The sequence below is a fragment of the Sinocyclocheilus rhinocerous genome, unplaced genomic scaffold (assembly GCF_001515625.1).
Source record: "Sinocyclocheilus rhinocerous isolate Xijiao unplaced genomic scaffold, SAMN03320098_v1.1 scaffold588, whole genome shotgun sequence".
NCBI classification, from domain to species: Eukaryota; Metazoa; Chordata; class Actinopteri; order Cypriniformes; family Cyprinidae; genus Sinocyclocheilus; species Sinocyclocheilus rhinocerous.
Window position 1 is genome coordinate 1,199,507 of NW_015635063.1, and position 12,960 is coordinate 1,212,466.

Below are 12,960 nucleotides of genomic sequence, written 5' to 3' on the forward strand. Positions count from 1 at the left end.
AAATAAATAAAATGTGTAAATGCATTCAGAACATTTTTGCTTTGCAAATCTACTCAATTTCAAAGCTAAATGCACAGAAGTGCATTTACTATTGCTGTTATTGTTGAGTATTTACATTGAGTTATTGTCATTCTTTTCAGCACTTTCTTTTCTGAGTAAATTAGGTTTAGTATATTATTATATTGCCTGGAGCGATTAACATCACTCTTCTACTGCTCGTGGAAAGCAGGTGGTGCCCAAACTTTTATTAAGAGGGATATTCAAGCATGTCATTAATTGATGGCAAGAGTTATTCATCAGATGATGAAGAGCGCTGTAAGCGGGCATATATCCAGACACGAGATGCAGTTGAGTGTAATTTCATCAATTTAAATATCTGGGACTGGCAGTAAAGTGATGCTGCACAGTAACAGCATAGTTTGCTAGCATGAGGGAGTCTACTGAATCCTCCACAATCTAAAGCACATGCATTCAAGGAGAAATATGTCAGGAACTAATTTTGTAAATGTATTTACAATGCTGACTAATTTGCATTATAGAGTGCTGCAGGAATGAGTCCTAAAACCTTCTGGTTCCACTGTCAATGGGTTTTATGAATGTGGTTTTGGTTAAATGTCTGAAATAAAGTCTATGGTGATCACAAGCTCAAGGTGTTTTCACATTTTATTCTACAACATAAAACACATCAATACACCCTGGTGAATTTTAAAGCTTTTACTTGTCTTAAAAAATATAGGCCTAATTGATACCAAGTGGCTAAATGGGACTACAGAGGCTGTCGGGGAAATAAACTAAACTCATCTACTCACTAGTGGCTTTTACAGTCTAATCACTCTCTTGCAAACTATTCTAACTAAAACTTTCAGGGAAAATACTTTTTAATTAAAGCACTGATGGAAGCTTACTGATGGTGGCATTGAAGTCATGCAACCATGGTGTAGTGTGTTATAGCCTAACTTTAGCTTTTTAACTTCAGTGACTGCATTTAGGCTTCGAAATTCATAAAAATTGTGTTTATTTGTGACGATTATCAAGATGAACAAAACATAAGAATCATAAACTTTTCTTGGTGACAGCTTACTTTCCAAAAGTCAGTGGAAACATACTATTAAGGTTTTGTCAAGGGAACCAGGGTGATGCAAACTTAGAGGATGTTCTACAAATGAACGTCATTCCTGCAGCACTCTATTCCTTTAGTGAATCAGGTGCTTAAACAACAGAGTCAGATGGCACATACGCACCTTGCTGTCCTCTTGAGAGTCGCTATCAGAGTCGCTGTCTCGGTCTCTCTCGTGCCGAATGCGCGGCTCGAGATCGCTGTAATCTCCTTTAGCGTAGCTGTGGACATGCAGCACCTCCGCGGGGCTCAGCGTTCTCTGGAAGATGTGCTGGACCGCAGGTGGACACATCTGACTGCCGCCCGCTGACGCAGAGCTGCACCGCGACTCGCCCAGCTTAAGGTTGATGGCGCTGCTGCTGGGTTTGATGATGACATCATACGTGTGGGCGGAGTTAACGCTAGGTTTGTGTTTAGGGCTGACGCTGATGTTGCTGAGTTCAGTGATGACATCATATGTGAGGGCGGAGTTAATGCTGGGTTCGTGTTCAGGGTGGACAGTGATGCCGCTGGGATCTGTGGTGGCATCGCAGGTGTGAGCGGAGCTAATGCCGGGTTCAGGTTTAGGGTCGACGATGATGTTGCCGAGTTCTGGTTGGACATCACAGCTCTGGGCAGAGCTAATGCTGGGTTCATGTTTAGGGCTGATGGTGATGTCGCTGGGTTCTGTGGTGACATCACAGGTGTGGGCGGAGTTAACACTGGGTTCGTGTTTAGGGTCGACGATGATGCTGCTGAGTTTTGGTTGGACATCACAGCTGTGGGCGGAGCTAATGCTGGATTCGTGTTCACTGACAGTGATGTTGGTAGGTTCTGGTTGGGCATCACAGGTGTGGGCGGAGTTAACACTGGGTTCGTGTTTAGGGTCGATGATGTTGCTCAGTTCTGGCTGGACATCACAGCTGTGGGCGGAGCTAATGCTGGGTTCATTTTCAGCTTTGGTGGTGATGTTGGTGGGTTCTGGTTGGGCATCACAGCTGTGGGCGGAGTTAATGCTGGGTTCTTTTTCAGCACTGATGGTGCTGTCACTGGGTTCTGGTTGGACCTCACAGCTGTGGGCGGAGCTAATGCTGGATTCATTTTCAATGCCGATGTTGACGTTGCTGGGTTCTAGTTGTACATCACAGCTGTGGGCGGAGCCAATGCTGGGTTCATGTTCAGCGCTGATGGTGATGTCACTGGGTTCTGTGGTGACATCACAGGTGTGGGCGGAGTTAATTCCAGGTTCGTGTTTAGGGCTGACCGCGATGTCGTTGGGTTCTGGTTGGACATCATAGGTATGGGAGGAGTTAATGCCAGGCTCACTTGGACTAGGGATGATGGTATCTATAGTGCTGTCGCTGGGTTCAGCAGAGACATCACAGGTGTGGGCGGAGTAAATGCCATGTAGAGAGGAGATACTGCTGGTTACAAATATTAGAGGCGTGACGTAAGTGGCAGGGATGTCACTGGAACACGAATGGGCCGTGATGTCACTCTGCTGCGCATCAGTGAGGTCATCGTTTGGAGTGATGTCATCGGGCTTGCTTTGGACATCACAGCTTTGAGTGACGTGTTCGGACTGAGAGGTGACATCAATGCTCGGAGCCTCATCATCAGTGATGCTGTTTGTGGATTGTGAGGATGAGGTGACGTCGTTGGGTTCAGAGGGAGTGACATCATCTCTTTGCTGCATTGTGATATCACTGCTGGAGGTGGGGTTTGATGGCGAGAGCTCCACCTCCATGCAGGGAGGGGCTTGATTCTCTTGCTGTTGTGGAGGGGGCGTGTCTGTCTCCATCGTCTCCTCAGCTTGCGCATAACCTGCAGAAATACACATCGGTTGTTTTAGCCTTTTTATTACAGCATCGCCGGTGTATCATTTGCTGTATATGAGGCTCTACCTGGGTCATCGGAGATGGATTGTTCATTCTTGTCATCTGTCTCAGTCTGGCTGAGTTTGGCTTTCTTCTTCTCAACTTCGTCCTCTTTTTCTACCTTTACTTGATTGTCGTCAGGGCTGGGTCTGAGCCGTTTCTGCCCCACATTCTGCTTTGGAGTGCTACTGTATGAAGAGAAGGGAAATCAGAGGATTAAAAAAAACACCTTTTTCATGAACCATCATGAACCATCACCACTGTGCTCTATAAAGCATAAAATGTAGCCCTCAGGAGAAATGCGACAAATTGTGTTATACCGTAAAAATTAAAGAGCATGTTTATAGTATACTTACTGTCGGTAAGTATTTACTGAAAGGCAAAATGCATGTTTTACATTTTCAATTAAACTAGTTTTAGAAATGTAATTCAATTACTATATCTTTTAGCATATCTTTAATAATAATTAGGGATGCACCGATACCGATACTGGTATCGGTATCGGGCCCGATACTGGCCTCCTGTACTCGTACTCGTACTCGTTAAAATGCCCCGATACCAAACGCCGATACCACACAGCATGTGATAAGCCTATAAAGCATAAAATGTAGCCCTCAGGAGAAATGCGACAAATTGTGTTATACCGTAAAAATTAAAGAGCATGTTTATAGTATACTTACTGTCGGTAAGTATTTACTGAAAGGCAAAATGCATGTTTTACATTTTCAATTAAACTAGTTTTAGAAATGTAATTCAATTACTATATCTTTTAGCATATCTTTAATAATAATATTTTGAAAAAGCTTTTATTTTTATATTTTCAGCTTTCATACAAATTTTAGTTTTATTTGGTTATGTGCATTTGTCTTTTTTTACTTTGTTTTTTATAATATTTCTATTTAGCTTTAAATTTTTATTTCAGTTTTAGCAATTAAGTAATAAGTTAGTAATAAGTTAGTTGCCAATGCAACATTTCTAACCTTCGTCCAAGTTTGTTTTCACTTGCTATGTTTTATTTAAGCTCTACTGCAAAGAACGGAATTTGTTTTTAATAGTTTTAGTCTTAACAACACTGCTTCATATAATAATGCTTAATGAAAATTTGTGTTCTTAAAGGGGTCATACGATGCGATTTCAAGTTTTCCTTTCTCTTTGGAGTGTTACAAGCTTGTGTTGTAACCATTATATAAAAACAATAAGGCACTTGACGTCACATTGTATTGTACGTCACTTTGCTGCATGCCATACCTAACAACACCCCTCAGCTGTCACTATACACACAATACAGCATAACGTGAATAGTGCTGTACAAATACATTCACATAGCCACTAAAAAATGAAAAAGACTGATCTTGAGATTTTATTAATCGTCATCAGGATCCATAAAATAAAACGGAACAATAAATGAAGACCTTTGGGTTTCTGTGTGTAGTTGACAATGTTTTTTTTCCCCCTGAAGAAAAGCTCCTTCTATGTCCATGTTTTGCAGTGGTTAGGTTTGTATAGTAACATGTAATAGCCAAAAAATGTTTGGAATTATGTGAATGAGTACTTGAGCACTTCACATTCATAATGCACTGTGTAAGCAAATGAACCACAGACTAAAAGCAAAGCGAACTCCTATCAACATCTGAGATGGAGACTGCGAAAATGGCCACATTTTTTCTTTTTACACACCTGTTGATCTGCTCGGAGGTGCTGCTTGGTTCTTCATCACTATCAGGCTTCTTCTCCTCTACCTCCGGACCTCCTTTCTCTGCTTCTACATTCTCCTTTGCACCATCTGTTTCACTTTTCAACATTTCAGTCTTGTCCTCCTCTCCACTGTCCGTGTTTGCTTTCTGCTCCTCTCCAGCCTCTGCTTCTCCTCTCTTCTCCTGTGTTTCTGCTTTGCTGCTATCGCTGAGCTCTCCTGTCTCATTCTCGGTCTTTCCATCTGTCAGGAACTCTGCTGCCTCTGGCGTGGGCTTTGAGTGGTCGATGGGCGCACTGTCCTTTCCTGCTTTCCAAAGTTTATAGCGTTCCGGCTGGAACTTGCGAACAAACACATCCATGGATATCTTCACCATGTCCTTCCGGCAGGAACACTGAGAAAGAGACGCACATCAACAAACAAAAACATACCTGCGGTACCATACTTGCACTCATACTTGTACTCCAAAAATGAACTCAAAACTGAGGGGACGCGATGTATGCGAAATATCATACTAATGTCGCCAGCTTTCCATAATCGATCCAGCGCTGGGTGGCGAAGTTGGTGGATTCCGCACAGTTGAAGCCATGGTTAAACCCAGCGTGATATCCATACGGGAAGGTCACAATGAACTGGCCTGCTTCCTGTGTGACCTGATGAATAGAGTAGAAAGAAGACAAATCTTGAGATAAAATCAGGCATGACAGGATAAGATAATAAAAATCAAGCATCTGACCTTCTCAAAGGGTATCCCATACTTCCTCAGAATAGATGGTGAAATTAAAGTCATTTTGTGTCGCAGGAAGGCTTCACAACTTTGGGCACTTCCGGGGAAAAATCCTGCATGAATGAAAATTAAAAGAGTACTGAGTTAATTAATGAGCAGCTGAAGAGGAACAGGAACTAATGATATGTTTTCAGAAGACCACTGTACCTTTAGCAAGACGCTCTAATCGCTTCCCATGTTCTGGAGGCACAATGTACCTGTAGAAGAGCCCGTTTTCAATTCAAGACCAAGTAATAATGCTTTTAAAATCTCTTTAGGACAGTATGAATAGTATTAGGGTCAGTTAGCTTTTTCAAGCTGAAAAAAAGTCTCATTTGCTCACCAAGGCTGCATTTATTTGATCTGATATATGATTACAACTTAAAATAACTGCTTTCTATTTTCATATATATAAAATGTAATTTATTCCTGTGATCGAATCTGAATTTTCAGCATCATTACTCCAGTCTTCAGTGGCACATGATTCTTCAGAAATCATTCTAATATGCTGATTTGCTGCTCAAGAAACATTTCTGATTATTAGCAATGTTGAAAACAGTTCATAATTTTGTGGAAGCATGATGCATTGTTTTTCAGGATTCTTTGATGAATAGAAAGTTCAAATAGAAATATTTTATAACATTATAGATGTCTTCATTGTCACCTTTGATCAATGTAATGCATCCTTGCTGAATATAGTAATTTCTTTAAAAACAAAACAAAAACAAAACCAATGGTCAATGGAACAAAAAAATGGTCGTGAATATGAACAAATGAGCTTGTTTTTAAATGAAACTGCCAAAAAGTCTCAGATCCTGGTTTGAATCAATGTAATGACTAGTGGTCGACCGATATATCGCCAAGGCCGATATATCGACCGATATTTTGTATTTTTCAAATATCGGCATCGGCCGATGCGTTCGAGGTGGAACTTTTATTTAGCGCCTGAACACACAGTGCTCACATTCTTCCTCTTGTTCGCCGTCGTCGTTAACAGTTCTGTCTAATACGGATAGGTCGACCACTAGTAATGACTCAATGAATTGATCAAATGAACTGAGAATAGCAAAATATACTTAAAATAAACTATAATAATAACAACGAAAATGCTGACCAAAAACAAGATTTAGTTGTGACATTACCAGGACTTGGGTTCTCCAAAGTGAAGGTAGTTGATGCTGTAGAGATCCATGTCCTCTGTGTGCCAGGCGAACGTGCTCTTCCACATCCCGAAATAAAGATATGGAGTGTTGACTCCTTTGATTGTGATTCCACTCTCTCTCTCCACCGTGTCCAAAATAGTGTTCAGTAGGCCAATATTCCACTCCGTCACGTCCTGTATACAGTCACATACAGTGGTGTGAAAAAGTGTTGGCCCCCTTCCTGATTTCCTATTTTTTTGCATGTTTGTCACACTTTAATGTTTCAGATCATCAAACAAATTGAAATATTAGTCAAAGATAACACAGGTAAAAACAAAATAAAAACCTTCATTTAAAAACTGCATGTTGTGTTCACTTGTGTTATCTTTGACTAATATTTCAATTTGTTTGATGATCTGAAACATTAAAGTGTGACAAACATGCAAAAAAATAAGAAATCAGGAAGGGGGCCAACACTTTTTCACACCACTGTATATATCTGTAATCACTGTATAGCACTATTATCACACTGTAAACAATGGGTGTAACTGAAACATAATAGTAAAAAATATTCCATGAATATAAAAGGGCAGATTACTCACTGGATCGTAGAGGGTTCCACTGATATCTGCCCCATATAGTGGTGGATTGAATGTTAAATTCTTCCAATATTTCCTCTCTAGTTCATCAAAATCAGCATATCTGGGATTACAGAACCTGCAGTCGAGTTAGAGAACCTTTTTATTATGGTGACAGTCATGCATCAACTTCATGTGTCTCAGAGTGAAAAAGAATATACCATGAGCAATAATGTCAATGGATTTACTTTTATGCATCAAGAAAAGTAGGTTAGCATATTATTGGATAATATTATGTTTCTCTGTTCAATCAGACTTACATTACCATTCAAAAGTTTGGGGTCAGAACTTTTTTGAATTAGCACTTTTGAAAGAAATTAATACTTTCAAGGATGCATTAAATGATCAAATTATATTTGTCAAAAAAGGTTTCTGGTATAAATGTACATGCTGTTCTTTTGAACTTTCTATTAATTAAAGAATCTTGAAAAAAAAAAATGTATCACCATTTTCACAAAAATGGCCCTGTTTACAACATTGATAATAATCAGAAAAGTTTCTTGAGCAGCAAATCAGCATATTAGAATGATTTCTGAAGATCATGTGACACTGACGACTGGAGGAATGATGCTGAAAATTCAGCTTTGCATAACAAGAATTAATTATAGTTTAAATATATCACAATAAAAATCATTTATTTTAAGTAATAATAAAATTGTACAATATTACAGTTTTTCCTGTAATTTTTTATTAAACGAAAGCAGACCCAAAACTTCTGAATAGCAATGTAGTAGTCACGTCAAAGGTGGAGAATGTTAGTATTACTTAAAATAATTAGCATTTATTAATCCTGCATAATAACACCAGGAATATTTATTAAGAAGTCTTTAAAGAATCCTTTGCTGCTCACTTGTCTGTGTTGGCAGTTTTGCGAAACTCGCGGACGGTCATCGGCTTCTTCTGGATGTTGTACTGAGTGAAGAGACCTGATTGGCCAGTGACCACCTGTTGAATCGGTGTGGGAATCACCAGGTCATCAATGTCATCGTATGTGCGCCGGGGCTTCCAGTCCTTTGGTGGCACCACCTGACAAACAAGCACATCAGTGAGCCATGCAAACCTACAATGATCCTCCACAACAACCAAAAAAAGCCTCTCACAGCAATTTGAGCTGAATACATTTTATACACTGACCTTAGCCATCCCGGCTCTGTGAGCCCCCTGCGACTCCATATATGCAATGTATCTGTTGAAGTCTTTGAACTCCTCTTTTGTGGGATGAAAGGTCATGATCCTGGTGGCAGGACTCTGGGAGCTTTGAGAGACCGAGTCCGAAGCCATTCTGCCACTTGGACTGTAAGAGAAACAGGAAGATGAAGATTTCAGCAACAAACACATAAACAAAACTAAACACGTAACACATCACCTAACCAACTAGTAAACTCCACATGTAAACCACCACTACTAGGCAAGACCTGTTTAGTTATAACACATATTCTTGCTCATTTAAAGTGATTCAAAATATTTGCATAACAAGAAAAAGATAAAAAATAAATACTTATTTAAGAAAACAATAAAAAGCTAAATTTAATTATTACTTAAAAATCTAAAAAATATATAATAATTAATTTCCATAAATAATTATAAATTTCTTACATTTAATTATAAAAAATTTTAACATCATATTTAAATATAATTAGAACCAATAAATAGCAGGTGTCCTCGCCAGAATCCCAGATAACCAATAATAATAAAAATAAGGGCAGAAAAAGTATAAATATTCCAACCTGAACTAAATACAAACAAATATTCAGTAAACACCAAGAAAAAAGTTGATTAGAGGACACTGATCACGTTTATATTGATTTAAACATGAAATAATACAACAAAATAACTTGTGACAGCTGACAACATGCTCATTGACTTTACTGACAGAAATACACTTTTAATTAGAACCATTTAAAATAAATTAACATTATATGATAAACCACATGCAACTTTACATACAGAAATACACTCACTGCACTATTTTATTCAAGCACACGCTATATAATAAAACATTAAGCCACCGTAGTGTTTAAGATTATGAATGTAGAAGCACCTGTAAACTCACACTAGCATGCTAGCGGACATTCGCCTGATAAACGCATCATATCTGACCATTCAGAGTGTTTAATGATAAAAGCATCATATTTATACATCTGTCATGATCTCATCACGAGGTTCTGCTCAGGACCACTGAAAGTTTTGACCCCGAAATCTCTCAAACTCACCGCAAAAAAACAACAACAAACACGCTGACGGCTAAAGGCGCTCAAATGAACACAAACTTACTCCTGTCACACACACACACACACACACCGCTTCAGCGCAACACACACACGCTCATATCCATTCACACGCTGTAAATAACGGCTTTTTGTAGTGTATAACTGTGTTATTACATGAATTATTGAGCCGCTCCAAACTTTGATGAGCATGGTGGCTAATTACTGTAAACACGAAATTCACACACTAAAATACGCATGAAATCACTCCACACACACAAACACCCGATCATACGTGTCAGGAGAGGACGAGAGGAGTTTACTCACGGGTGCCGCGGGCGAAGCTGACGGGTGTTGAGGGCGCAACTCAGAGAAACAGCGCAGAAAAAGACGATTGCAGATCAGACATGTCCTCCATTAGAGTGCAGCGCGACTGCGCATGCGCACACACTGTTGACAAAGATGGAAGAAGGCGTTCCCCTGCGCGCGGACCCTAATCAACTCACTCCGCATGAACCCTATGGGGCCATATAGATAGTATGGAAAATTCTCTCCATTTGAACCTTATGAGGCCATAGAATATGGATTGTAGATATATAATCTACACATGCTCCACATGCCATATATGATATAGATGCACAATCATAGGAACGGAAAGGAATAGATTATATAGCCTAGGTATTTTTGTATAAATCAATCTATATTATTGGCTATATGGATTATGGGGTCATAAAGACATAGAATAAACAAATAAAATGGATTAATGTAACACAAACTTCATTTAAGTCTTATGATGTCTTTATAGCACATATATAACCTTATAGATATTTATAAGGCTATAGATAATGTAGATCAAATGTATTTGTATATATTACTATGCATCCTAATGGGACCCTTTCCATGCATCTCATATAGAGTTACATATTTAAAAAAAAAAAAAAACTTAACTTGCATAGATAACATGATGTACCTACTGGCCTATGGTGTTTATGAATGTTTTATACATACAAATTTAACCCTATATATAGATCATATACAAAGCATAGACTTAGCCTTAAAGTGACTTATTAAATAGTCTGAACATGCTTATGTTTCAAATATTATACAGAACCACATGTATGAGTATATAGTATATGAATGTTATATAGATTATTTGTATAGATAACTCTGTATGCATCATGTAGTCATATAATTGTTTATAATATAGATTATACAATATTGTTTATCCGTGTAGACTAAATAGTTGTGTATACTGTAAATTATAAAGATTATATATCTGACTCTATACATCTCACCCGACTCATTAAATCCACATGCAACCATTTAGATGTGGTATACTGTATAAATATATAACTATAGACTTATTTGTATATCCCATATCATAGATCATCGTAGAGCCATGCATGATTATATAGAGAATAGACATTATTTATAAAACTGATATAAATATATAAATTCAATATATGTTACTTGTGCAAAAACATACAGTAATGCCTCTGTGCAATTTACTACATTTTGCATCTTTAATATCGAAAATAAATTTGAAATGACTATGGCCTGTTTTTTATTTTAACCTTAGGACAAATTGTTGATTTTCAGACCACTTGTTAAAAATGTGCACTTAAATTATCTGTGTATCTCCAGCAATAAACAAAGACATTGATCATTGTCTGCAAACTGGTAATTAGGCTTAATTATTTGTTAATTGTTAATCTACAATGGGAACAACATCTCTGACCTCAGACCAAAGGGACAATTTGTGCCTAATTAGTGAGATAATTAGCTTCCAAAAGAATTAGTAAACTTTGCTGTCCGGTCGCTGAGATTTTTGGAGGAGGACTAATGTCTCCAGGTGTTCCAGAACTAATGAATCATGTAGAACAGGAAGAATCCAGTCCACATGCCTTCACATTAAACTAAAATGGCCGGTGGGCTGACTAGCCTTGGCTGCGCAGCTCTGGATTTCTGGCAAGGACACAAACACACTGGAGAGGGACCAGCCATCTGTTCCCGGGAAATGTGCTGAAGGAACCGGGATACAGCAGCGAAATCCCCACAATAAACATGTACAAAACCCAATGAAGCATTTTATTAACACATATTTCCCTCCTTTTTATTAACAAATAGAAAACAGACCGCCTGTACAACAGATTGAATGCCGTTTTGTCTCTATGCGAACACAAAGTCAAATGAATTCTTCCCGTGTCCGCATTTTTCATCTTACTTTGTGCTCAGGCCATAGGAGGAAAGAAACACTTGAGTATGCACATATTTTCAGTCTGATGATGCTGTCGCGACGTTACGGGAGATTTGTCTTTACGAGCCACAGTGAGAAATGATCGGATGGCCGTTAATAATACCACACGTGGAGAGTCCCAGCCTCAGCCGTCTGTTTTCTGCCGCAGACTTTCCCCACTTCAGCTGCTGGTCTGAGCGAATGACGGATGGCCGTGGTTCTACTGGAGGTACGTGATGGCTGTACATGTGTGTGTGTGTGCAGGTCTGTCGGGTCGAGGCCTGATCTTTGACCCCAGCTGACCCGGCATGGGATAAAGACTTTGCTGTGGCAGCAGGAACACCATTTCTCTTGTCTTTCTTTCACTCAAGAATGGAGGGTTTCCAGAAAGCGTCTGCTCACTGCTATTCAGAGCAGAACGGCTCTGAACGCGTTCTCTCGTTTCATTGGTTTATTCAGTGTCCTTAACGACGGCAGGTTCATTAAGCTCACTAACTCGGGTGTAAGCGTTTCATCTCTTTTATACTTGATTATACTGTTTTATAAAGTATCAGGAGGTGAAAAGGTTGTTTTAATTGTATATTTTATAAAAGTTCCCCTTTTCCCACCAAATAAAAGTAGATCATTAAAATATAATAATGATAAAAAGTAAGAAATCATCAGCAGCTCTGAGTACACCTCTTATAGTATTAGTAACCTGGGTCATGTGAAAATACATGTCCACATGTGCTAAAAATAACTGAACATACATACGAAAAAATTATAAAGGAATAATAATAATATAAGAAAAAAATAAGAATAAAAAGAACCCCTCAGATATGCAATGATCAGCATAAATGATACAAATATTGTATTTTCTGACAGATATACCAATCGTAATGATGATACAATAATAATAATGATAATAAAAACAATGGTGGATGATGTTGATCGATATGAAAATGAAACGATCGTAATCATAAAGCAGTAAGGTAATACAGAGACAGGAGCTGAGCATTAGAGACCAGAAGGAAGCGTTTGTTGCTGTTTTCAGAAGAGGAACAGGGTTGCGCTGAAGTTCCAGTGATCTCTCCTCTCTTCTGATTTGCTCTCTCTCTCTCTCTCTCTCTCTCCAGCAGTGGTGACTGAATAGGTAGGATGATTATGGCTCAGAAACAAGTGGCGGCTCTCCGTTCTGAGGCATTCTGGGAGTGGTTATGTTGCATAGTGATCGAAGCTGCCAAGGTACTCCAGAGCTGCTCTGTAGCACAGCTGGTACTGGTCCTGCACACACAGTTAAAACACGCATGACTAAAACACCCTGAA

The 12,960-nt window shown here is 38.9% G+C and overlaps 2 protein-coding genes across 8 annotated transcripts in view; both read right to left on the reverse strand.

Annotated features, from left to right (window-relative positions):
- The window catches only part of kdm4aa (lysine (K)-specific demethylase 4A, genome duplicate a), a 17,910-nt gene extending 8,049 nt beyond the window's left edge, over window positions 1–9,861 (reverse strand). Inside the window, exons 1-13 of one of the 7 annotated variants that reach the window (XM_016560900.1) lie at window positions 9,747–9,861; window positions 8,347–8,506; window positions 8,063–8,238; window positions 7,177–7,291; window positions 6,575–6,768; window positions 5,601–5,650; window positions 5,403–5,506; window positions 5,182–5,319; window positions 4,651–5,060; window positions 3,001–3,161; window positions 2,367–2,920; window positions 2,238–2,291; window positions 1,242–2,162 (exon numbers count right to left, since the gene is read on the reverse strand). In XM_016560900.1, coding sequence (XP_016416386.1) covers window positions 1,242–2,162; window positions 2,238–2,291; window positions 2,367–2,920; window positions 3,001–3,161; window positions 4,651–5,060; window positions 5,182–5,319; window positions 5,403–5,506; window positions 5,601–5,650; window positions 6,575–6,768; window positions 7,177–7,291; window positions 8,063–8,238; window positions 8,347–8,493 — 3,024 coding nt within the window. In that variant the 5' untranslated portion in view covers window positions 8,494–8,506; window positions 9,747–9,861. Of the gene's footprint in view, window positions 1–1,241; window positions 2,921–3,000; window positions 3,162–4,650; window positions 5,061–5,181; window positions 5,320–5,402; window positions 5,507–5,600; window positions 5,651–6,574; window positions 6,769–7,176; window positions 7,292–8,062; window positions 8,239–8,346; window positions 8,507–9,746 lie in introns of all 7 variants that reach the window. The other 6 variants (XM_016560898.1, XM_016560897.1, XM_016560901.1 and 3 more) reach the window with 6 other exon arrangements.
- A 1,657-nt stretch (window positions 9,862–11,518) lies between these two features.
- Window positions 11,519–12,960, reverse strand: part of ptprfa (protein tyrosine phosphatase receptor type Fa) — a 207,242-nt gene continuing 205,800 nt past the window's right edge. The window contains exon 34 of the mRNA XM_016560916.1: window positions 11,519–12,918. Within this exon, the coding sequence (XP_016416402.1) occupies window positions 12,850–12,918 (69 nt within the window). The 3' untranslated portion in view covers window positions 11,519–12,849. The remainder of the gene's footprint in view (window positions 12,919–12,960) is intronic.